The 27,920-nt window shown below is 36.0% G+C and overlaps 2 protein-coding genes across 3 annotated transcripts in view; one reads left to right on the forward strand and one right to left on the reverse strand.

The window, feature by feature from the left end:
* Nucleotides 1–27,920, reverse strand: part of LOC131020541 (uncharacterized) — a 1,142,091-nt gene that overhangs the window by 1,071,066 nt on the left and 43,105 nt on the right. The window lies entirely within an intron of this gene.
* On the forward strand, nt 20,657–22,483 carry LOC131020547 (AT-hook motif nuclear-localized protein 9-like). 2 transcript variants are annotated; one of them, XM_057949454.1, is made up of 5 exons: nt 20,657–20,832; nt 20,922–21,272; nt 21,443–21,510; nt 21,599–21,883; nt 22,057–22,483. In XM_057949454.1, the coding sequence occupies exons 2-5, from the start codon at nt 20,930–20,932 to the stop codon at nt 22,282–22,284; spliced, it is 924 nt and encodes a 307-aa protein (XP_057805437.1). In that variant the 5' UTR covers nt 20,657–20,832; nt 20,922–20,929; the 3' UTR covers nt 22,285–22,483. The 2 variants fall into 2 exon arrangements, with proteins under 2 accessions (XP_057805437.1, XP_057805429.1); XM_057949446.1 differs by having other exon boundaries at nt 20,659–20,836.

The raw sequence follows: 27,920 nt of genomic DNA on the forward strand, positions 1-27,920 counted from the left end.
AAAAGAAGGGCTATATAAGGCGGCTATTAATTTTTTGTTGTGATTTTTGCAAAGTATGACAAATAATAATAATAATAATAATAATAATAATAATAATAATAATAATAATAATAATAATAATAATAATAATAATAATAATAATAATAATAATAATAATAATAATAAACACGTACGACACAATAGATCATCCAATCATATCTCCATAAATCATGACCCACATTGATTATGTTTCTATGTTTTGTCTAACAAATCAAAATACCAATATACCAATCAACTATCAACGAAATTATGAAATACATATTAAGTAGAGTAAGGTGTTGATTGGTATGCATGATTAATGGGATTTTTGTATCATCTTTACAGCTAAACAAAGGAGACGAAGAAGAAGCCCTATCTCATGCATGCATGACGTCAGATCTAAGAGAGAGAGAGGTGATAGTGTGAAATGTGTAATTTGGCAACATTCCATATATATCTCCAAAAAATGTAACAACTTTTTATTATCGTCAAACCAAAATCAACTCCATTATCAAAGCATCTCATTCAATATAATATATTAAATGTGTATCTCCCATCAAATGTGTATCCCCGTGGCCTATATAAACTAACTTTTGGTGTGAAATTTTTACTTATACTCACTTCTTCTTTTGATATTCATCATTTCTCTAATCACAAACATGCCGACCATGTGGTCTTTAGTAAAAAAATTGCAACCAAATAATGTCAAATCTGCAATGAATTAAATATGAGGCTATTTTATTTTGGAAGGGAAAGTTCTCACAGACCATAATGCAGGACATCAAGTATTGATACTAAGGATGACACTGATACCAGTTGATCCAAGACTACCGCTCAAGTTTCAACGGCAGCAGTTCCCTATTATTGTTTCTTATGCAATGACTATAAACAAAAGTCAAGGTCAATCACTCTCTCATGAGGGTTTATTTTTTAATAGGCCTGTTTTTAGTCACAGTCAGTTTTATGTAGCTATTTCTAGAGTTACAAGTCAAAGGAGTCTGAAAATCTTGATATGTAATGAAGACAAAGTAGATTATTAATTCTACAAATGTTGTATATAAATTATAAAGAAGTGTTCCAAAATTTATAATAATAAGATGACAAGTTTGCAATTGTATTTTCATGTATTATTATTTTCACCTTTATTTTTAAGTAATTTAAAATGTTAGTCTTAAATATAGTTTAGTAGTAACATAGTTGGAGAAGAAAATCACGCCAATATCCACAATTTTCAAAAGCTTCAGCACGCCGAGAAAGAAATTTCACGGCAAGATCACAATTGTCAAAGGATGTAAATTTCAACGATCAAATCTTCAAAAGTTGCAACTCCAGGTACCAAAATTTCCACCATTTTGATTCTGTTGTCTGCAGAAACTCCTCTATAAATTGAGGAGAGTTCTGCAGAAGGAAGAAGTGCAGCGAGCAACAGAGAGTTTAGGAGATTTGTTTCTTTTACTTGCAAGAGCTCAAGTGAGCTCCCTTCGCCGGGCCATTTCTTCGTCGACCGGCCACTAGGCTCTGAACCGAGAACGTGTACTCGTTCCTCCATCTTTAGGCTACCAAACCCAACAATCGAAAGGCCGAAACCTTCTCTATATTTTCCCGACCAAAGGCCACAATATCCTTCGGAGGCCAACGTCGAATTCCCGACTTAGCCACCGGCCAACTTACGGCCTTCGTTTCTCACTATCCTTACGACGAAAAAGGATCGAGAAACCACCGTTGTGTAGCCTGATCTATCTCGCACGAGGAAAACTAAGTCGTAGACCTTCGCGGCTAAACCCCATCGCGGAACGACGACCAGAAAAAAACCCCGGCGAACAACTTCCATTAGTGCTCACTTGGACAAGGGTAAGTTGACGCCCTTATTTCGATGCATTCCCGTTTCTATTATATTATGAGAAATTTCTGGGGTATAGATGGGAGTGTGTTAAATATTCGTACAAAGTTTCATATCATTTGAACTTCGTTTACTACCCTTTTAAAATTCGAGAAGTCTACTGCCCGTATCTGCTAAAACTGTTGTGAGGCAGATGATTAGGTTAATTATTTCAGTAACCATATGTTGATATTTAGCTCTCAAATTTTTATTCTATGAAGATATATGTGTTAGCTATCTACATATAAAATTTGAGCTCATTCAGGTAACGTTTGCTATTTTTCAAAAATCTGGACTTTCAGTTGGCAGAAACTGCCGAATCTGGTAGGCGATGGGAAAATCGCTATATCTCTTAAACTACTTGGAGTTTTTCAACATATTTTTTTTTAATTAAACTAGACTCAAAGAGGTTTCTATTGATATAAAATTAGACTCCATACGAGTTCGGAGTAAAAGCAGTTTATTAGTTGAAGTTGAATATATACAGTTTTGTTGAGATGGAAATGATTCAAAATAATTCTTATTAAGGATTTTAAAGTTTTATTGTTGATAAAATATCACTTTTAGTTTATAAATGAGCTATTGAGATATATAAATATTCTGAGAAAGATTTCATGAGAACTTGTTGGTAAAATTATATTAGATGGAATAGTTGATAAATGAAATATTAAAGATTTATTAATTAAATGGTTAAAATATTAAAATTATTAGATCTTCTCGAAAATTTCTTTTATAGTTAACTCCTATTATTATTTTAAAATATTTTTACAAATGTTCCTAAAATCTCACAATGAAATTTTCATCAGGAATTAATATTTAGAATTTATTAATGACTTATTAGTTCTTTTAATAGTAGCAATATATATATATTGATTGGCATTATTAAATGGGGAAAAGGAAAATATTTTATAAATTATTCTTTATTTATAATGGATAAATAAAGGAATAATATAAAATGGGCTTTCCTACATCCTCAAAGGTACATGAAGTATTTCGATAAAAGAAGAACGATTGTATATGAGTTAGATACAGTCGTTTAAGGAAATATGGGTAGTTAGAGAAATGAGTGAATAGTGATTCACTGCATTTGTTGTTATCTTTTCTATTATTCACTCGAACACATGTTTCGTGTTATCAAAGGTGCAAATAAACAAAAGCGCCTGAGTAACCTATCGCGCTAAGGAAAGAGAATCATTGTCTTAAGTAGCAAAACACTGCAATCAGGTAGGCATTACTTTCATATATATCAAATGAGTTTAAATGTTACGTTCAAGCAAGTTATTTCATGACAAAATCTTTGAATTGATGTTATTTCAAGTATTGTCTTGCCATAAAATGTTTCAATTTCAGTATGATATCTATCTGATATGGCTTTGCCAATTATCATGTAATCGAATTCGAGTCTTGAGCAGTTGATAGCTATCCTGCCTTGGCTAGTGTACACCAGTGACCGTGAGTCATCTAGCGGGTTGGCCGGTCAAGTGACCGTGAGAGGTGGCCACCTCTCCGGCACACAGATTCAGATATGATAGATTACAAAAGAACTTAGTCTGATCAGACGAACTTTAGAATCACAAATGAATTTAGTATGCTTAGGGCCTTTTTAAGTAAAAAACCCTTGGTTATACTATTGAAATGGCATGACAATTTACATTTATTATGTATGTATATGATTTTCGGCATATGTCTACTGAGTACTTTGTACTCAGCCCTGCATGTATTTCTAAATGTGCAGGTTGAGCAGTGATGAGTGATGATGGGGTGTCGTGCGGAGCTTTGTCATATTTACTAAATAAACTCTTGGCGATACATGTCTTCATACATGTATCACGTTCTATTTCCGCTGCGAACACTCAGTTATGATGCATATTATCCTATTATGTTGGATTGTCAAATCAAGTTATTGTATAAACACTTAAATCGGATACTCTTGACCGATTACTCGCTCTTATCTATTTATGTGTGTTTTTTTTCTCATATGATGTCTAAATCTTAGTTCAATTCCTTTATTATTATTTATCACCCCTTTTCTGTCCCCTCTCCTAATTTCCCTTCCCTAGTCACGGTTTCCCGGCTTACCTATCCTTAGTTAAGACCGGTCGTGACAGAATGGTATCAGAGCAGTTCGGTTGCTCTGAACCCAAGAGTTATCCCAAAATTTATTCTTTACTGAATACTAGTGTTAGAAAGGTCAGTTGACAAAAGCTCAGCACCTCATCACAACATCCTGCTCAACAGAGAAACAGAGGTAAATATTTATTAAATGTTGAGAAAGTTGTATTTTCAAATGTTTGTACAAGTGCTTAAATCTCATGCTATATGATTGAGTAGATTCCTTGATGAACTTAGATGCGTTAGAAATGTTTGATCACTCTTACAAAGAACATAGAAGCAAAACATATACATGAGTTTAGTTATCATTCACTACAGTTGAAGTGAAAAACACAATAGAAGAAAGAAAATCAGGTGTCACTCGAGGATGTATAAAGATAGAGACATGACGGAGCGTGTCACTCATGATGATACGGGCATAGTTCGAATTGTTCAAACATATCAACTATTGCCTTACCCAATAAAATTATTTATTATATAGCTCGTAGTAACAAAAGTGCATTGAATGATTTACTATTTGTGCAATGAGTTGAATCTCTTTCAACCCTTAAAATTTCAATACATATGTAAGTATTGGGATTATGACTGCACGATCTAGGACTTGTGAATTATTAATTATGCATAAGTCAGAGATTAAGACCAATATTACTTATGATATGATCACGACTTGTGTTGTTAATACATGAGAGTAATTAGAAACCTACTGCTATAATAACTTATTATGAGTTTAATTATAGAACGTCATTCTTTCAAAGATGGCAAGAACACGACGCACCGCTAGAAAGCAAATGACGAGGCGACCAAGTCCTGAAAGTATCCTCAGGGAATACCGAACCTACACACGTTGTTGGAGAGATGACCTAGGAGAGTTCCTCGCCCATTATTATCGACTGTGGAAAGCTGCACATCCCCATGGAGCCACTGGTTATGACGGGATCATGCGCTTGATCTTATTACTTCCACCAGACTGGCAGGGATGGGCTACAGAGCTCGCAGGTGACTACGTACACACTGCAGAAGAGTCGTTTGATCCAGAAGGCGATTTTCCACGGTTCATCGCAGCAATTCACTACACCTATGATGCCTTTGGCAGAGCATTCAGGGGACCATATATGAGGCCAGGAGACCTTGCTCCTGTTGGAGTTCGTCCGGAAGAAAGGACCCCACTTATGCCTACTCAGGCTCCTATAACAGCAGATCCACCCATCCCAGTGCAGAGTGTTTCCCCACAACTGTCTGTTCTCGGTCGTCGATGCCGAAACGACTTCGAGGCCGGGACATCACGTCCAAAAACCCAAAGGAAAGAGACGCCACCACCCCAATCACCAGTCGGTACACCCCCGATACAGCCACCTCCACCAGGGGAAGAGGACCCCATTTACAGTGCGGCTATGAAACAATTAGAAGAAGTCTTGCGTCAAGCACGCGAACTTATTGATAAGGGCAAAGCCCTGGCAGGCACTGACAACGATGAAGGTGAGATCTTGCGCCAGGCACTCAAGACTGCTGAAAAAGGGAAAACTCCAGCCCATGATGACACTGGGGGAAGTAGGAAGAAAACTCCAGGCAAGACGAGTTGGAAGCCACTACCTGCTCAGCCTCTTTCCCTTAAGAAGGGTACTACGACCTCCGATGCAGGAACGCCCTGCAAGGATGTGGTGAAAATCCGACTTCTCGGTGGTCGTGTTCAGCTCGGGGCAGAGGGTGAGGAAACAGAGGACTACTACCTGGATATCGACTCCGAAGAGGATCCGGAGGAAGACCCAAAAGAGGATCCGGAGGAAGACCCAGAAGAGGATCCGGAGAAGAGCAAGTCTGCTAGCTCCCATGGATCGATAGTCTAGGGCAGTTGTATTTGCTTGTATGATGTATCTCGAACTCGTGGGTTGTAATATTCATCTATCTAGGAAGTTGTTACTACAGGAACGGTAACTACCTATGGACCGTTCTATAACTCCATATTATTCGAAGAGGCCTCTAGGAGGCAGAATCTTTAAGTACTTATATATAAATTCACGCCTTCAGTAAATTCGTGTGTTAAGTACTTATTATATTTCGTTGATTTAAAAGTTTTGCATACGATATAGCTAGTACAAGGAATTGAAGAAGCAATGAACGAGTGTTAGAATACATCTACCATGTACTAATAAACATATTATATTGACTTATCAGAATGCCACCAAAGAGAGGACGTCCAAGAGGTGGGAGAAGAATCCCACAAAATGATGAAAGAGGTCCAGAACCAGGGCCAGAACCAGAAATAGCTCCACAACCAATACGGCCAGAACGTAGAATAGAGGAATTGTTTTTACGTCAAAACCCACCTGTATTCAGCGGTACAGGAGATCCAGCTGAGGCTGAAACTTGGGTGCGTGCAATCGAACGCATCTTCAACTTTCTGCGCTGCACCGACCAGGAACGTTTAACCTGTGTATCTTTCCAACTGACGGGATCGGCTGACTTCTGGTGGGAAGCCAGAATGAAGACAATGACAGCTGATCAACTAGAAAACCTCACCTGGGAGCAGTTCAAGATTGGGATATATGATAAATATATACCCAAAAGTTACCGAAAGAAGAAAGAGATGGAATTCTATAACCTGAAACAGGGGAGGATGACGGTTACACAGTATGATAGGATGTTTTGCGACATGTCCAGATATGCCCCAGAACTAGTTGATACAGACGAGAAAATGGCTGAAAAATTTTGTGCCGGTCTGAGGCATGAAATCAGGATGGCTTTGGCTAGTCATGGAGGGTTGTCGTATACTGAATCCCTCAGTAGAGCTCTAGACATTGAGGCAGCAATGCCATGGGAAAGACCAGTGGCAACACCTATGCCACCACCCCCACAAGCCCAATCCCAGAACTACAAAGGGAAACGAAAATGGGAAGGCAATTACAATGGCCAAACTGAGAAGAAACCATGGCAGGGACAACCACCCCAGCAACAGGGCTTTGGAAGGCAAGTTGCTCCTAATCAGGCGGGGAACAACCAACAGAAAACTTCACCCTGCCCAAAGTGCAACAAAAACCATGGTGGAATCTGCAAGGCTGGCAGTGATAGTTGTTACATCTGTAACCAGAAGGGGCATTATGCAAATCGTTGCCCAAATAAGCAACACGGGATGAGCTTAAGGCCAAACCCACCATTCCAAGCCCCACATCTGAGAGCTATCCAAGCGCTACCCCAGCCACGTCATCTGCAATTGCCGCAGCCTCAACAATCACATCAACCACAGCTGCCACAACCACAGCCACGTCAGCAGCAACAAAAGATGCAACCGTATCACGCAAGAGCCTATGCTATCAAACAGAACCAGCCCGAGAAAAACCAGGGAAACCTGGCAGGTATGGGCATGCTACTCAACACACCTGTTGTACTTCTGTTTGATACGGGTGCTTCACATTCTTTCATTGCAAGTGCATGTGTGGACACCCTAGGACTCAAAATAGAAAGATCTAATCAGGACATGAGTATCTCTTCACCAATAGGAGGAACAATGACAGTAACGCATGTTTGCTCGAACTTAGAATTGAACATAGGATCACTAGAGGTCATAGCAAACAACGTATATGTTATACCGATGTCGGACGTTGATATAATCCTAGGAATGGATTGGCTAGCTGAAAACTACGCTACAATCTTATGCAAGGAGCGGAAAATCTCTTTCAAATTTCCAGAAAAAAATGCTTGGGAATTTCACGGGACAAGAATGGGTAGGAGAATACCAATTATATCCACCCTACAAGCAAGAAAGATGATGAATAAGAAGGACTCTCAGGCATTCCTCGTGTACCTAAACGGGAAAGCTGAGACAAAAAGAGCAATTGAAGATGTGGATATCGTACGAGAATTCCGTGATGTGTTTCCAGAAGACTTGCCAGGATTGCCACCTAATAGGCAAGTGGAATTTACCATAGACTTAGAACCGGGAGCGGCGCCAGTATCAAAGGCACCGTATAGGATGGCTCCAAAAGAATTGGAGGAACTAAAAATTCAATTGCAGGAACTACTGGACCTAGGTTTCATCAGACCTAGTGTATCCCCATGGGGAGCACCAGTTTTGTTTGTCAAAAAGAAAGATGGCACCTTGAGAATGTGCATTGACTATAGAGAGCTGAACAAGCTAACACTCAAGAACAAATATCCTTTGCCAAGGATAGATGATTTGTTTGACCAACTTAGGGGTGCGAGTGTATTTTCAAAAATCGACTTGAGATCTGGCTATCATCAACTGAAGGTCAGACAAGAAGATATACCCAAAACAGCTTTTCGAACAAGGTATGGCCACTACGAGTTCGTAGTTATGCCATTCGGGCTAACAAATGCACCAGCGGTATTCATGGATCTCATGAATAGGGTTTTTCACCCCTACTTGGACAAGTTCGTCTTAGTGTTCATAGATGACGTCCTCATCTACTCCAAAAATGAAGAAGAACATAAAGAGCATTTGAGGACCACTCTACAAACGCTAAGGAATGAACGACTCTACGCCAAATTCAGCAAATGCGAGTTTTGGCTGAGAGAAGTCACATTTTTAGGACACATCGTATCATCAGAAGGAATCAAGGTAGATCCTGCTAAAGTGGAAGCAGTACAAGAATGGAAGTCGCCAACAAATCCAAACGAGATCAGGAGTTTCTTAGGATTGGCTGGCTATTATCGAAGGTTTAATGAAGGATTTTCGAAAATAGCAAGGCCAATGACGCAACTGCTCAAGAAGGGGATCAAGTATACTTGGACGGACGAGTGTGAGGAGAGTTTCCAAAAACTCAAGAAGATGCTAACTACTGCGCCGGTTTTAGCAGTCCCCGAACCAGACAAAGAATATGTAATCTACACGGATGCGTCCAAAAATGGACTAGGTTGCGTGTTGATGCAAGATGGCAAGGTAATAGCATATGCATCACGACAACTTAGACCTCATGAGTTGAATTATCCGACTCATGATCTGGAACTAGCTGCAGTAGTACATGCATTAAAAATCTGGAGACATCACCTATATGGAGTTAGGTGTGAGATTTTTACTGATCACAAAAGTCTGAAGTACTTTTTCGAGCAAAAAGATCTAAACATGAGACAAAGGAGATGGCTCGAATTAGTAAAGGACTATGACTGTGGTATTAACTACCACCCAGGCAAGGCTAATGTAGTAGCCGACGCATTAAGCCGAAAAGTCTCGTCAAAATTAGGACATCTTCTCACGAGAGAAGTTGAGCTTATAAAAGAATTTGACAAGATGAAGATAGAAGTGATTAAACCACCTGGAACTATAGCAGGCGTTGTTGAGACAATACCTAGTTTAAGAAAAATGGTGCTAGAAGCACAAAGAAAGGATGAGAAGATGGAAAAATTACGGGAAAAGATAAGATTAGGAGATCTCAAAGATTTCCAAGAAGCACCAGACAATGCCATACTCTTTGAAGGAAGGATATGCATTCCTCAAGATGAAGAACTTAAGAATAAAATCTTGAGCGAAGCCCATGATACCCCTTATACTGCCCACCCGGGAAGTACTAAGATGTATCAAGATCTAAAAGAGAATTTCTGGTGGGAAGGAATGAAACGAGATGTAGCCTCGTTTGTTGAACGATGTCTTGCTTGCCAGCAAGTGAAAGCCTTACACCAAAGGCCTTACGGGGAACTACAACCCTTGGAGATACCAGAATGGAAATGGGATGATATAGCAATGGACTTCGTCACAGGATTGCCAAGATCCAAGCGAGGTAACACGGCTATATGGGTCATTGTGGACAGACTTACGAAGTGTGCGCACTTTATACCAATCCCAATCACCCATGGATCCGACAAGTTAGCTCAACTTTATGTTAGAGAAATTGTGCGTTTGCACGGAGTGCCAAAGTCAATTACATCGGACAGAGATTCCAAGTTCACATCCAGATTCTGGATCAGTTTACAAAAAGAACTGGGCACAAGATTGAATTTTAGTACAGCTTTTCACCCACAGACAGATGGTCAGTCTGAAAGAACGATTCAAACATTGGAGGATATGCTGAGGACAGTAGTGCTAGACCAGGGTGAAAACTGGGAGCACATTTTGCCACTCATCGAGTTTGCATATAATAATAGTCACCAAGCGACTATCGCTATGGCACCCTACGAAGCACTGTATGGGAGAAAGTGTAGATCGCCACTTTATTGGGATGAAGTGGGCGAGAGAAAAATCCTAGGGCCAGACACAATAGGTGAAATGATTGAAATCGTTCGCCAAATCCGACAGAGGATTAAGGAGGCCCAGGATAGACAAAAGTCATATGCTGATAAACGCCGAACTGACTTACAATTTGAGAATGGAGAAAAAGTCTTTCTGAAAGTTTCTCCATCAAAAGGGATCATTAGGTTCGGAGTTAAAGGGAAACTTAGACCCCGATTTATAGGACCCTATGAGATCCTAGAAAGAATAGGCCCAGTGGCTTACAGGCTGGCATTACCGCCAAGTCTAGGAAATGTCCATAATGTTTTCCACGTATCACAACTTAGGAAGTACGTTTTCGATCCAAAGCACGTGATACACCAAAATGAGATGATCCTTAATCCAGACCTGAGCTATTAAGAAAGACCCGAAGCGATTTTAGATAAAAAGGTGCAACAACTCCGAAATAAATCAATCACCTCAGTGAAAGTTCTTTGGAGGCACCATGGACAAGAAGAAGCTACGTGGGAGCTCGAAGACAAGATGAAAGAAAAATATCCAGAGTTGTTTAACGAAGGTATGCAAATTTCGGGACGAAATTTATTTTAAGGGGGGTAGTATGTGATGCCCCGCTCTTTTAAATACATATTAGATTAAATATGTGCATTAGTTATAAAATTCTTTTAATTATTTATGGTGATTATTTTGTTCAGATAATATTATTTCAGCAAAAGTCTGTATAAGAGATACAGAGCTGCGATTTAATATTCAGTCATGAATGAAACCAATAATTAAATTTATTGGTTTAACTATACGTTTGAGACTTTGTTTTACCAGTTTATTGATTTAATCAATATTATTAGAAAATTTAGATTTATAACCGATTTTATAAATCGTGTTATTTAAATCAAATTGCTAGAATTATAACTTGAGATCATATGCATAATAATTTTATTATTTCGCATTATATGAGTTAAGGTATTAAGTCGCGAATTAATTCCGACTTTCACGTATTAAATCTCAAGATTGAGGATTTAATAAATACGACGAGTATTTATTAAACGAGAATTGGAGAATTATTACAGGAACTAGGAGAAACTAGATCACGACACTACACGTATGTCTCGATTTTTCATCCAACACATCAATTCCTACACTATTTCCTACACTATTCCCTACACTATTCCCTACACTATTCCCTACACTATTCCCTATACTATTCATCTTCCCCTCCAATACACCATTACTGCAGAAGGAGATTGTAAAGATTGCAGATTTCTTCCTGTAGTATATCTGAACTCCATCACACCCCAAAGTCTCCTGTAAGAGAAGAAAATCACGCCAATATCCACAATTTTCAAAAGCTTCAGCACGCCGAGAAAGAAATTTCACGGCAAGATCACAATTGTCAAAGGATGTAAATTTCAACGATCAAATCTTCAAAAGTTGCAACTCCAGGTACCAAAATTTCCACCATTTTGATTCTGTTGTCTGCAGAAACTCCTCTATAAATTGAGGAGAGTTCTGCAGAAGGAAGAAGTGCAGCGAGCAACAGAGAGTTTAGGAGATTTGTTTCTTTTACTTGCAAGAGCTCAAGTGAGCTCCCTTCGCCGGGCCATTTCTTCGTCGACCGGCCACTAGGCTCTGAACCGAGAACGTGTACTCGTTCCTCCATCTTTAGGCTACCAAACCCAACAATCGAAAGGCCGAAACCTTCTCTATATTTTCCCGACCAAAGGCCACAATATCCTTCGGAGGCCAACGTCGAATTCCCGACTTAGCCACCGGCCAACTTACGGCCTTCGTTTCTCACTATCCTTACGACGAAAAAGGATCGAGAAACCACCGTTGTGTAGCCTGATCTATCTCGCACGAGGAAAACTAAGTCGTAGACCTTCGCGGCTAAACCCCATCGCGGAACGACGACCAGAAAAAAACCCCGGCGAACAACTTCCATTAGTGCTCACTTGGACAAGGGTAAGTTGACGCCCTTATTTCGATGCATTCCCGTTTCTATTATATTATGAGAAATTTCTGGGGTATAGATGGGAGTGTGTTAAATATTCGTACAAAGTTTCATATCATTTGAACTTCGTTTACTACCCTTTTAAAATTCGAGAAGTCTACTGCCCGTATCTGCTAAAACTGTTGTGAGGCAGATGATTAGGTTAATTATTTCAGTAACCATATGTTGATATTTAGCTCTCAAATTTTTATTCTATGAAGATATATGTGTTAGCTATCTACATATAAAATTTGAGCTCATTCAGGTAACGTTTGCTATTTTTCAAAAATCTGGACTTTCAGTTGGCAGAAACTGCCGAATCTGGTAGGCGATGGGAAAATCGCTATATCTCTTAAACTACTTGGAGTTTTTCAACATACTTTTTTTTTAATTAAACTAGACTCAAAGAGGTTTCTATTGATATAAAATTAGACTCCATACGAGTTCGGAGTAAAAGCAGTTTATTAGTTGAAGTTGAATATATACAGTTTTGTTGAGATGGAAATGATTCAAAATAATTCTTATTAAGGATTTTAAAGTTTTATTGTTGATAAAATATCACTTTTAGTTTATAAATGAGCTATTGAGATATATAAATATTCTGAGAAAGATTTCATGAGAACTTGTTGGTAAAATTATATTAGATGGAATAGTTGATAAATGAAATATTAAAGATTTATTAATTAAATGGTTAAAATATTAAAATTATTAGATCTTCTCGAAAATTTCTTTTATAGTTAACTCCTATTATTATTTTAAAATATTTTTACAAATGTTCCTAAAATCTCACAATGAAATTTTCATCAGGAATTAATATTTAGAATTTATTAATGACTTATTAGTTCTTTTAATAGTAGCAATATATATATATTGATTGGCATTATTAAATGGGGAAAAGGAAAATATTTTATAAATTATTCTTTATTTATAATGGATAAATAAAGGAATAATATAAAATGGGCTTTCCTACATCCTCAAAGGTACATGAAGTATTTCGATAAAAGAAGAACGATTGTATATGAGTTAGATACAGTCGTTTAAGGAAATATGGGTAGTTAGAGAAATGAGTGAATAGTGATTCACTGCATTTGTTGTTATCTTTTCTATTATTCACTCGAACACATGTTTCGTGTTATCAAAGGTGCAAATAAACAAAAGCGCCTGAGTAACCTATCGCGCTAAGGAAAGAGAATCATTGTCTTAAGTAGCAAAACACTGCAATCAGGTAGGCATTACTTTCATATATATCAAATGAGTTTAAATGTTACGTTCAAGCAAGTTATTTCATGACAAAATCTTTGAATTGATGTTATTTCAAGTATTGTCTTGCCATAAAATGTTTCAATTTCAGTATGATATCTATCTGATATGGCTTTGCCAATTATCATGTAATCGAATTCGAGTCTTGAGCAGTTGATAGCTATCCTGCCTTGGCTAGTGTACACCAGTGACCGTGAGTCATCTAGCGGGTTGGCCGGTCAAGTGACCGTGAGAGGTGGCCACCTCTCCGGCACACAGATTCAGATATGATAGATTACAAAAGAACTTAGTCTGATCAGACGAACTTTAGAATCACAAATGAATTTAGTATGCTTAGGGCCTTTTTAAGTAAAAAACCCTTGGTTATACTATTGAAATGGCATGACAATTTACATTTATTATGTATGTATATGATTTTCGGCATATGTCTACTGAGTACTTTGTACTCAGCCCTGCATGTATTTCTAAATGTGCAGGTTGAGCAGTGATGAGTGATGATGGGGTGTCGTGCGGAGCTTTGTCATATTTACTAAATAAACTCTTGGCGATACATGTCTTCATACATGTATCACGTTCTATTTCCGCTGCGAACACTCAGTTATGATGCATATTATCCTATTATGTTGGATTGTCAAATCAAGTTATTGTATAAACACTTAAATCGGATACTCTTGACCGATTACTCGCTCTTATCTATTTATGTGTGTTTTTTTTCTCATATGATGTCTAAATCTTAGTTCAATTCCTTTATTATTATTTATCACCCCTTTTCTGTCCCCTCTCCTAATTTCCCTTCCCTAGTCACGGTTTCCCGGCTTACCTATCCTTAGTTAAGACCGGTCGTGACACCAACTTAACAATCGCCCAACACTTTTGAAAGAACATCCCCGAAAAACCATCAGGGCTAGGAGAACTATTAGCATCCATGGCAAAAACTGCAGCCATAATCTCAGACTCATCCGGGATTTTTATCAACATCTCATTTTGGGCATCCGAAATAGAAGGATCAATAAGAGATTCAATCTCCAAAGGATCTGAAATAGGTCCTCCCCCATCTATAAAAAGAGTGGAAAAGAAGTTCACAATATGCTGCTCAATCTCCAACATGTCATACACATTCTGGCCATTGATTTGAAGATGAGAGATAGGAGGATTTCTCTTCTTAAATTTAATCAACCTGTGGAAAAAACCCGTATTTCGATCTCCGTCAGTCAGACAAGCTGCCCGGCTTTGTTGTTGCATCAAATTATTCTTTTGAGCAAGATGAATGTTGATCTGAGCTTGCAAAGAAATTTCCTCATCAAAGTTCTGATCCATATACCCCTGGTCGGAAATTCTATTTTGAAGAGTAGCCAACGACCTCTGAAGCATAGTAATATTGGAATCAACATTTCTAAAAACCTCTTTATTCCATTCGCCAATATCTTTCCTGAGACGCTTCAATTTAAGCATAATACTCATCATAGGACATCTAGTATCAACCATCTCATTCCAAGACCGAACCACCATATTAAGAAAAGTAGGATGAAGAGTCCACATATTGAGAAATTTGAATTGTTGCCGAACACCAGCCAAGTTTCTAATACATTTCATAACCAAAGGAGAATGGTCCGAAGTGAGACGCGGCAAGGCAGATGTAATGATAGTGTCCCAATTATTGTCGAACTCAACTGAAAATAAAGCACGATCCAGAACATATTCAATATGCCTAGGCAAAAATCTCTTTCTAGACCAAGTAAAACGCAAACCATCAGTCTGAGATTCAACCAACTCCGCATCTTCAATAAACGAACAAAAATCTCGACAAACAGCTTGATCAGGAACAATCGTACTAATACGTTCATTAGCACCCTTTACAGCATTAAAGTCACCAATCACCACCATATTCTTTGCTTTGAACCGAATAAGATCATTCCAAAGTACTCTACGAGTAACCGCATCATTAGCACCATGAACCACATCAATTCTAAAAGAAAACCCATGTCAATTACAATCCAAAATGATCGTCTGAGACGACAAAAAAACAATACTCGTGTTAACCATCAGATGCACAAATAACCAAATATTCGAGCAGCTCGGCAAACGGCAATTCTGATGGACATGAGATAAATTAAGAGAATGCCAAAATCTGTGCGGAATATTCCTGAAAGAAGATTTCAGCTCAGTGATGCCTAAAATGACAGGAGAAAATGAACAACAGTGCTCCTTAAGAACCCCGCATGGATTCATCCGTCATGCTACAGATATTCTGGGCGATAATATTCATAACAATCGATTAAAATTCAGCGGATTGAGCCTCGCTCAATTCCACTTCCGCCACCCAACTACCTTTAGACACATTATCCATGGATCGAATACTGTTCTTGTTACTTTTGTCCACCACATAATCTCGAGGTTTCAAACCCTTATCTACCGATTTTCTAAGCCGATTTTTAATGGATTCCTCAGCTTGAGCCAATGACTGGCCTACTATATGACTCACTTGCTATTCCTGCTTCTTAGGCCGTCCTCTCTTCTTAACAGACGGAGTTTCTATCGGCATTGGCGCCTTAGCAATTGCAAGAATTTGCTCCAATCTCTCCGCCTTCAAAGCATTTTCCATAGCCAAAACTTTCTTTGCCTTAAGATCAACCTCATGTTGATCAACCTGATAAACCGGCTCTTCCTCCATAATTATTTCCTCCAACTGCTCTCTTCGAGCAACTCGGTCTCAACAGCCAGCTTCACATTCATATCAATCACGGGGACAGTAACATTTTCAAGCAAATCAGGCCCTGTCATTCTTCTTTGATCCCCAGAACTTCCCTTATTCAATGACGAATCAGAGCCCTTATTTTTATGACTACCAGAAACCTGCGACGTGGCCAAAGTCGAACTTGACGAAACCAATTTATCCATGTTCTCCATACTCGTCTCTTTCTTCTTCTCTTCCAAAGCCTCAAACCTATTCGAAATAGTCGGAGTGAAAATAATATTATCGACAACCCTTCCATCCTCCAACAATCTATTCTGAGTTTGATATGGCGAAGCCGACTCATTCTGCATAGCATCATTCGTAGCCACTTCATCACCCTTTTGAATTGCCTTTCCATTGGTAACCACATGCCATTGTTTCTCCTCCACCTGTTTCCCAAATCCCATATTCGGCTTTTTCCCCGCAGCAGGATCATTATTATCCATAGTTTCCTTGATTTATCCCGTCTTCATATTTCCACGCCTGCATTTTTCCAAAGAATGTCCTGTAATTTTGCGCTTAGAGCAATAAATAGGCAAACTCTCATACACGAAATCCACATAGAACGAATAATCTTCTCCATCAATGAGAAGATTTTCAGGAAGAGGCTTAGACAGATCAATTTCCACCAACACACGAGCATATTGATCAAACGTACGACCGACAGAAGCTCCATCAAGTTTTAATGTGTGACCCAGATATCTCCCAATGCCAGCAAGAATTTTCGAATGCCAGTATTCGATCGGAAGGTAATGGATGCGAACCCAAATATTCGCCAAAGGTGAGAGTTCCTTGAAAGGACCAAAATTACGGGACCATTCACGAACCCTAATATGACCGCTTGAAATTTCCCAAAGCACTTTACTATTCGCAAGCATCTTATCCTCAGCGTTCTGAAAATTCACCGTATAATAACTCTTTCCTAAAGGGATTAACTGCCATGTTGAAGATGGAGCCCACAAACATTGAAGTTTCGTTTGAATTTGCATAGCCGGCTTCGGCTTCTATACTTTCCGCAGCAGAAGACGAAAAGTGATGGCATGTTTAAATTCATTGACCTCGTGATTATAGATTTCCTTAGGAATTTTGAAAGAAAATCTTTCTACTTCCTTAGTAGGACGCAACGTATTATAATGATGAGCTGCAACATCAGGATGTCGCGCCAGGCGATTCAAAGTGATATCAGCATAGGACTTAAGGATTACCTTGTCAGCATCAGTTTTCATAGCCTGTTGCTTCTCGTTCTCCTCCATGGAGAGATCCTCAAAAAAATTCGTCGAAGAAGAGCCCCTCGTAAGCGTTACTGCCGCCGCATGGTTGATATGCTTCGGAGAAGAATCCGAAGGCTTAGCCACCGCCAGTTGGCTAGAAGATGAAACAGAAGCATGGTTGAAGTTATTAGACACCGGAGGAAGATTCAGTCTTCCATTATCTGGCAAAGACGCCAGAGAACTACCGGAAATCATGGCTACAATCATAATAGCAAAACTAGGGTTTTGCATCGCCCGCCTCCTTATAATCAACTTTAATTTGAAAAAAAAAATGAAAAATGAGTTCAAAAAAAAAAAGTCAAGTGAGATATTTTCAACTATAGACAAGATGATGCTCAAAAGTCTTACAAAGTTCAAATGAGATGATGTTCACATATAAGATGTGGTCTTAAATTTTACCTATCAATTTAAAAAAAAATTATACTCCTATAAAATTAGTAAATATTTTCTATATACGATTAATAAGAAATACGATGTATCAATCATCCATCATATACTATGTCAAATTAACATATATTTTTTCTTCTTATTTTTCTAAAACCAACCCCACATCAATATTGTACTCCATTCATCCCATTGATCTTATCTTGTTTTTCTTTTTGGGTTGTCCCATTGATTTTGTCATGTTTTTATATTTAGTAATGATTTTACTCTATAAACAATATGACCTCACACCTTTATACACTTTTACTACACTAAGTGCTCGTTTGGTTCAAATAGAGAAATGGAAAGTGAATGGAATCAAATAAATGAGTGAAATGGTAACAATAACCATTACTTTTATTGAGTGTTTGGTTTAGCAATGGAAATGAGTCATTAGTAAGAGATTTTCTTTATTTTATTTCCCCTCTATTTTGAAGGGTAACAAATTGGGTGATTGTGTTACCCTCAAGTAAGGGTAATGGTTAACTCATGACACAAACCAAACAACAAGTAATGGATTCAATTAATTGAATCCCTTTCCAACTTCTAAAAACACTCAACCAAACGTGGGCTTATACTCTCCTTAATAACCGTGCCCAAAAGAAATGGGAGAAGTCTAATGAGACGGAATGAGTATTAAATTTCATCAAATAAAATTTATATGAAAAGACGATCTATTCAAGCTCTCGACAAAAGTTTAACATATAACTGGCGAAATTGTTGAGGGTATTATAGTGTAAACTGTACTATCAATTTCATTTTGATAAAATAAAATTAATTAAAAAAATTATATATAAATCATTTAATGTGATATGACTATAAATAATGTACAATATATAATTACAATGTAAGTCGAATTTCAACAACGTTTTTAATTTGTAACGATATGTTTGAATACATGGAATTAATGTTTTGATATTTTATCCCAATTGAAATTAATGCAATTTTGAGTATTCATTATAGATATATTAATGTGCTTGAAAACTGATCGTATTTTACGAATCGCTTAAGAATATATATTAATATTATCGAACTAAATTAATTAATTTCATGTTTCATTCCGTTTAAGTACGTAATAGAGTATCCAAGTAAAATTGCATTGAAAATGACGATACAAATATAAATTATATGTAAATTAAACGAAATAAAACATATAATGTTTTACTAGGGTTTGGAATGAGAGATTTACTCCACAAATTCAAATTACGAGATTTTCTTACTAAAGTGGAACACGTTTTAATTACAATAATCTTATTTTTCATTTTTTATCAGACATTTATAATTGTAATTCAATCAGAATACATCCATGATTCGGGAATTAATTATTTTATAATATTACGATATTATCGTATTGGGTGATCCTTTTTTTGGGGGAAATTATTCGTATCATCTTATTCAACGCATTTCAAAGTAAATTATTAAAATAATAAAGAAAAACCAAGTTTATCTGTATTTAATACAGGAGCCATATTTTCAGAATCCTAAAACAATAATTTGGAAATTGCAATTAATTAAGTACAGCTATGAATCTATAAAATACTTATCCTCAATCTGTCATTTTCTATTCTAAAACAAATTCTGTCATTTTCCTAAGTAATTAATTAGCAAAATAAAATGATTTCATTTTCACGATTTACAGTATCGAACTTATGTTAATATCATTGCTGTAAATTAGTCAAAAATTGATGGTTCCAATTACTAAGAAATCTCTCTTTTAATTGATCATTGATTCAAATTCCGTCAGTATCGTGTAGATTATATTTTTATTTATTTAAATATTAAATATTTAATACTTACTCCGTCTCACATAAATATGAACTTTTTGTCATTTTGGGTCGTCTTACAAAAATATGAACATTTCTATTTTAGTACACTACCCACCACAATTTTTATCTCTATTTTTTATAAGGTTGAACCACTTTTGTACTCATACACTTTTATCTAATATTTCTTAAAATTCGTGCCACTTATAAATATTTATATTTTTATAAGGCGGAGAGAGTATAATTTATATAAGTTTAATTATTATTTAACTAATTCATTAATATATATATATATATATATATATATATATGAAATGGATCATGTAGATCCTCTTTCTTATTATAATATATAGATCCAAATATAGATCGCACATTTTATATACATGTGCATGCACGTACTAAGAAAATAGAAAATATTAATATCGAAAAAAATATAGATAGCCCTTTAAATATATATATATATATATATATATATATATATATATAGGGTCAAGTTAAACGTGTGTTTAGTGAGCCACGTAAACAAAATGTGTGGTCCAGATTTAAACCTTTTTTTTTATCAGAAAAAGGATTTTATAAAAGACCGAAAAAATGGCACCAGAAATGCCAAAGAGTTACAGCGCATGAAGGTCAAAAAACGGTGACATCCAAGATTTATATATTTTGTATCTCAGAAAAACAAAAAAACAAACATATCATAATTCATAAATTCCATGGTTCTGGAAAATTCTAAATAAAGTTTCAAACTCAAATAAATAAATTCATATTGTAAAATCGGATATTGTGATATTGAAATCTAAAAAAGAAGACTGCCTCAAAAAAAAATCTAAAAAAGAAGACAAGTACGGAACACCTAGTATATTTAAATAAATATATTTAATACAAACACTTATTCCAGAAACACCTCTTAAAGTAAATCCACAAAGATTTAAAATATCGTGATTAATCAATAATTATCCCACGTTTAATACGATTTTCTTAACCCTCAAAATTCCCGAATCGTACGAAAAATAGGAAAGTCAGTTTCAGAATTTCGTTAAATCGAAAATAAATAAATAAAAAACAAAATCTTGTGCTGCATCATAAAACACGTAAAACCACAGCAGCAAACAACCGTTTCTTAATTCTCTGCATCTGAAAAATACATTAACAAAAAAACTCTAAACCCCCAAAAATCTTCTTCCTCTACAGTCTACACATATCTGTACATGTTTGTGCGTGTTGTTTTTTTTTTTTTTGTTTGCATGCATGAATCGAATTAAATCTTTCATTTATCATATGTTTTCTCTGTTTATTCAGGTCGGAAAATGGATGACAGCGACGTAGGAAACGCCGTTAATCCGACGGCGGCAGAACACGACGGTTTGCAAGTTGCTGCGGCGGCGCCGGTGGAGGGGGAGGGGGAGAATAGATTGGAAAGCAGCGGCGGCGGCGATGGTGGTGGACATGAAGGGGCGATGGTGGCCGTCGCGAACGGCGGCGGAGACGGTGGGTTTAGGGAAAAGAGGAAGAGGGGGCGGCCTAGAAAACAGCTGGGAGAAATCCAGCCGGAATTTAGGGTGGTGGCGGAAGATCCCGGCGGGCCGCAAAAACGCGGAAGAGGGCGCCCTAAGGGTTCCGGCAAATGGCAAACGTTGGCAGCCTCTTTTGGTAATTTGATTGATAGATCCATTATTTTTCATCTATTAGGGAAATCATGTACAGTATTCAATTCGAGTAGCTCTATCAAATTAGAAGTTGCCTTTTGTTTGAATCCTTTTGTTTTTGAGAGGTTTCTTGGTAAAGAATCTGGAAGCATAACAATGTATATATGTATATAGGTTTGAATGGTGGTGAAGCTGGTGGAAGCAACTTCACTCCCTACATAATTGACGTTGAAGCAGGAGAGGTTTAATTTGAGTAGTATTTTTGATTTTACGCTTAAAAAAAGCATGATGATGATTTGATCACATCAATGATATGATGGTGTTGTGCAGAACATTGTTGAAAGGATCTGGTCATTTTCGAAGATGACTTGTGATTCAATATGCATCCTTTCGGCCTCGGGTTCAATCTCCACTGCTCAAATCTTCCTGCCCGCGTCTCGAGACCGCATTTTGAAATGGGAGGGCCATTTTACTATTGTTTGCCTCAATGGATCGCATACATATGATGATAAAGGAGCCAAAACTGGCCTTCTCACCGTTCAGCTCGCTAATTCCGACGGCCGCTTCTACGGTGGCGCCGTAGCCGGCTCACTTATTGCCGCCGGCCCCACTCAGGTAACTCGTCTGTTGGTCTAGTGGTAATGTACTTAAAATGCACCATGCCTTGAGATTAAATTACTCCTAAATTGTCCAGATTTATATGTGGATATAAGGAATTCTGCTAGCAACTACTTGAAGAATCAATTTTTGGCCCATAAATAAATAACTCTGATGCATATTTTTTGCAGATTATAGTTTCTACATTTAGACAGAAGAGGCAGCAAGCAAGCTTAAGGCCACCTAACATGATTACTGCTCCAAAGCTTAGTGATAATGGCACAGTGGAAAATGGTGAGAGTGAACAAGTAAGAGATGAAGGGGCCACCTTCAACGCCGGCCACCCTTCCTCCGCTCCTCCGCCTCCGCCTCCGCCTCCACCTCAGTGGAAATCTTTGCAACCGCCGTCGAATGTCTGATTTTTTTAAAAACATTAAATTATTTTGTAGAACATTTTTTTTTTGTTTGGAGTAAGAGTGTTGTTTAGGAGGCTGATGGCTGATTGTTGTATGTTTATTATTGAATTTGATTTTTGGATATTTTTTTTTGTGCCTTTTGTCATTTCTATTTGGATGATTTTAGTCTGAAAAATTGGGTGAGATTTCATTGGTTGTGATACATGGCTTGTGATGATGCCTGTAATCTTGGGACGGTATTTTCCGACGGATAAATATCGCTAGTACGTACTTTAAAAAAATAAATATATTTCTCTTTATTGAAAATTCTTATTTCACTGAAAACATATTTTTGAATTCTCACTGAAAACATATTTTCTTTTCAGATTTTCTAGTTTTGACGAGGAGTTAATGCCTTTAAATACTCTATCTATTTTCATTTTTGTGTTTTACATTTGTTATATATTTTCTGCTTCAATGTATCTCAACTATGTTACTAATCTAATTTTACATCTTGGCGAAGTATTATAGTGAACTAACATACCTACGTGGCAATTCATGAGGTGTCTTCAAACTAAAACGACGTGCCAATTAGAATAAATTCAAAAAATATCTTCATACGATGTCGTTTTTAAATGACCTATCCTCGTACGACTCTTTCTTCTTCATATATCTTTGTGTGTTAATATTGTTTGAATTTTGGCATATGTTGTCAAACCAAATCCAATCGAATTGGCAAGAGAAATAAGAGAGATGGAAATGGCAAGAATCAAGCAATTGATGCTCCTCGATTCACGATCCTTAAGTGTCGTATCGAGATCTTTATTCATAGCAGTGGTTCTCCCCTCGTTGCCCTCGATCGACTTAAATATTCTTGCAACCTCTCATTTTTCGTTGCTGCTATACGACGCAGATTCGTCTACTCATAAAATTGGTCAAATATTGGTCAACTCAAAACTAATTTCCTACAATCTCCCACATGGTCAAATGCGTATGTAGACACAAACTCTGTTTTCAAGAGACACTAGTATGTCAGTCCGTGCGATGCACGGCAAGCATCAAAACTAAACGACATGTTTAAATAAATATAAGTATTAAAAAGAATCAAAATATAAGCACATATTAAATATATTTTTAAAATAAAATAATATATTAACATCAATTACTCAATAAAAACTCAAATTTGAAAGCGTAAATTTTCAACTTTATATAAAATGAAACGATAATTACAATTATTAATCAATTAAAAATTATTTGATAAAATTAGCATTACTTATTATTATTATTATTATTAGCATTTTTATTATTATATAGTATCACACGTCATAATAAATAAATACATCTTTCGTTACACAAACATAAATAAAAAGTCATACGCCCTCCGTCCCATAAGAGTGTATCGCATAAGGGATGATGCGAGTATTAAGAAAAAAGTTGGTAGATTAAATATTTAGTGGAAATGAGTGGTTATGGTTGAATTGGTTGTAGGGTTATGTAGAAATGAGTGGTTGAGGTTAAAAGAAGAAAGTGAGACCATGTCCTAAAATGGAAGTGATACACTCTTATGGGACGAACGAAAATGAAAAATGTGATACACTCTTACGGGACAGAGGGAGTATTTAAAATTATATTTTTAATATATATAACTAATTATTCATCTAAAGTTATATTAAAATCAACACAAAAAGAATATTTAAAATAGAGTTATATAATGAATCAATATATTTTCTTTCGCCTTTGTTACATTCTAAAATCTGTAAAACACAAAACATGGTATTTATTTATTTTTTGCTTTAAAAACACAAATAAATACACATATAGAAAAAATAATAATATAGTAGAAAAAAGTTAAACACGTCATTAAGGAGAGAGAATGAAAAAATAAACATTAAAGAAAGTAGAGAAGAAAGATAAAAAGTATTTTAAAATTTTAAATTACCATAATTTATTTTAAGAAGTTCTAAAAATTTCAATGAAATTGTATCAAAAAAGTTATAATTATATCTATGAAATCAAACTTAAACATGTTATGCACAAAATAGAAGAAGATAAAAACTGAAGAAAAAAAATTAAAATAATAACTAATGAAAAAAAAGTATCTAGCAAAAATAAAATAGAATCAATCAAATGTAAATAGATCATTTAAGAAAAATAAGCGATACAAAACTGAGGAGAGAGAAAACAATTTAGTTTGAAATTTTAAATTTAAATATCTTTATCAATTTAAATCTACTTTATAGCTATTATATATCAAATTAAAGTTAATCTCATGATCTTTAACTTGATATGCATTTTGAGTATTTTATCATTTTACTCAAATTATACGATTTAACTAGCTTGTTGCCCGTCCGTCCGTACCACAAAAGGGGAGGAAAGGGCGGTTCACAAGCGTACTAAAAGGTAACTAACAATAACAAACCATGATTGACTCTAAACAACCGAAGGTAGTGATGTACTATAGGGTGATAGGCCAACACTGAAGGGTTGTATACTGAAAGCAAGACTTTATGCTTGTATACATTGATTCCTTAGTTCACTGTGGTTCTTCTATCTAAAATATTGTTATTGCATAATCCTATTATAGTCTAATTTATCTTATACTATAGATTATATGGTGTGTTGTAGATCATAGAAGATCATATAATTGGAAAAAGTTGAGATATAAATTGAGTTCACAATCGAGGCAACTATGGACTAGTTGTTGGTTTAGATTGTAGCATAAATGGATAAATAGTTTGTCTTGGCTATTTATTTATGCTAGTACCTTCGTGTATTGAACATGATCACAGTGAGATGAATTCTTATATTTTGACTAATTAAGAATCAAGATCTCGGCGACTTAAATAGTCTTAACCTTAGTTGGATTAATCGGTGTGAATAATAGATTGACTATTGCTTTGATTTATCATGGGTGAGAGTTCTCTTGAAGCTCAATATACTCGATACTTTGGGTGATAGCAATTATTATTTGACATGCGATTATATTGCAATAAGGATCAGTGTCCTGCTAATAACAGGATGATAATATCCTCTCGAGGAACTTAATAAGTTTATCGTATTAAACCTTGCAGGTGGAATTAGTTCCGATACGATAATAAGTTTAAGTGGTAGCACTCGAGATGTCGTTTCACTACTAAAAAAAACGCTCATATATAACGGTAAATTTCCGTTATCTATGTACCAAAAAAAGCGTTGTATATAGTGGTGTTATGTATGAGGGCGCTCATACATAACAGTAATATACCGTTACCAATACTATGTATACATAACGGTAAATGAGGTATACATAACACATTGATTACCGTTTTGTATGAATGTGATACATAACGGTAAAATCTGTTATAAAATATATTTTTTCCGTTATGTATTGTAAGTATATATAACGGTTTTTTATATTTTACATAACGATTAGTTACCGTTTTCGTTTGATAGCAAACATAACAGTTTTTTACCGTTATAAAACTATTTTTTTTCGTTACAAAATATATTTCTTATATACTTTATTGTCGTTAAGCATAACGTTTTTTTATATTTTACATAATGGTCATTTCCATTATGTATTTTCAAATGCATAATTCAAGCATATTTTTTTCCTGTTTTTATACTTTTTTAAATACAAATTATACAATATACAATATTCTCAAACACAAAATATACTACAACCAAATCATATGATATTATATATATATTTAATCATCCAAATAACTTTATTCATCAATAACCAAAATGTCAGATATATCCAAATAACTTAAATCCATTATTCAACCATCCAAATAGCTAGAGTAGTCATTTACAATTTTCAACAAAAAATGATACTTTGAAGCAGCTTTCAGTCAAAAGCAATTCATCCAACCAAACTTCCATCCTGCAAAAACACGGAATGAAATCTAAAAATCAAACGCAATCAATTATAAGTATTCAATCAATCCTAATTACAAGATAAGACTTTTTACACCACTCACACTCTAAAGAATTCTAAACATGTAAATATAATAAAGACAATGATAATCAATCATTATGGAATAATATCAGAGGCGACGAAGCCTAAACATCTGTTCAAAATCTTAAGAGTGAATTATTCAAAGTTGACTGACACCTTATAAGAAAGACATAGGTATATTTCTCATTTCTAAGAAGTCCAGCATGATATACATGTGTAATAAAAGACATAAATGATTAACGTAGTGTCACTTAGATAGCATAGAGCCCAACCATAAATAAACATAACATAAAACTCACCTGTAATATGTCAAGTGTATGAGTCATCTACAAAATGAACTAAATGGATAAACAACCCCAAAATATCAATTTAACTTACAATTCCTCTATCAGTATCCATCTGTTATTACTTATTAGTGCTCATTCAAGGTCTATCCAATCACACATAAGAGCATAGCATTGTAAATGAGATACGTTGAACAAAGTATTCAGATTTTCATATTTTAAATTAACACAGTTGCGTTGCCTTTGAGAGCAGGAGTGCCAGTGTACTGAATGCTAATGTCATCACCATGGTTAGCCCACACTAAACAAAAGAGTAATGACGAGATTAAGCAGTTATAACATTGACTAATATATGTGTTTATGTATAAAAGAATATATTTATATACTCACAATTCTTGAAGCACTCATCCAACTGTGGATGCATTCTTATGGTTTCATCAATATGAAAAATACCAAGCCTTCGAAGTTGAGATTCCAACATTTTACGAGCAATCCTGCTCTGCAAAAAATGAGGAAATAAAACTTAATCAAAAAGGGATCATCATTATCATCTTTGACATAGAAGTGTTGTAAATAATTAGTCATCCCAATGGCATAGGGGGGCACAAGAACCTTGTTATTAAAATCAATAATCTTTTGGACCCTTTCATCAACAGATAGCCTTTCTGCCGCAACCATTGCTTCTCTCTGTTCGGCACTTGAGTAAAAGAATCATGCATTCACTTCACTGAATAAAATATAGTCAATCTTACAGATCACGGATCAACAGAACTAACTAAGAAAGTGGAAAACAAGCAAGTAAAATATGTCACAGTTAGCTTTTCTCATACTCTAGTGACACATTACAAGTCAAAATGTAACAATTCTCTGCTTGACGATTCATACCTGGATGCCTTGAGCCATGGTCAAGAACAAGACCCTAAATCTCGATACAGCAGAATGAGAACGAGTATGTACACATCAGTAACAAGCAAAAATATAGACACATCAACCAACAAGTTCAAGCAGGCAAATATACAAGCCCAGAAGCCAGAAAACAACCAAACAATCATTCAAGCAGACATAACTTTTTCTATAGCAATGTTTAGTAGGAGAAGGAACAGAAACATCATTTATGTTCTTAACAATCTAGAAATTCTGTAAATCTAAATCTCAAACGAAAACAGATACCTTAGCCATTCATTAATTCATGCTATCTAAATGAAAAATCCACAAGAAATTCTGTAAATCTAAATCTAAATCCGAATGCACAAGAAATTCTGTAAATTTAAATCTAAATCTAAATTCTGTAAATCTAAATCAAAATCAAAATCGGAGTGAGGGAGGCGAGAGGCGGTGGAACCGTGACTGTGGACGGAGGCGCGAGCGGTGTCGGCCGCACAGGGGTGGAGGAGGCGGAGGCGGTCGAACATGGAGGGAGGTGCAATACAACAGTC

The sequence above is a fragment of the Salvia miltiorrhiza genome, chromosome 1 (assembly GCF_028751815.1).
Source record: "Salvia miltiorrhiza cultivar Shanhuang (shh) chromosome 1, IMPLAD_Smil_shh, whole genome shotgun sequence".
In the NCBI taxonomy this organism is placed as follows: domain Eukaryota; kingdom Viridiplantae; phylum Streptophyta; class Magnoliopsida; order Lamiales; family Lamiaceae; genus Salvia; species Salvia miltiorrhiza.

Coding starts and splice junctions, on each gene's coding strand:
- LOC131020547 (XM_057949454.1), top strand. CDS start 20,930: ATGGATGACAGCGACGTAGGAAACGCCGTTAATCCGACGGCGGCAGAA. Junction 21,511..21,598: donor TTGACGTTGAAGCAGGAGAG/GTTTAATTTGAG, acceptor GGTGTTGTGCAG/AACATTGTTGAAAGGATCTG. Junction 21,884..22,056: donor TTGCCGCCGGCCCCACTCAG/GTAACTCGTCTG, acceptor TATTTTTTGCAG/ATTATAGTTTCTACATTTAG.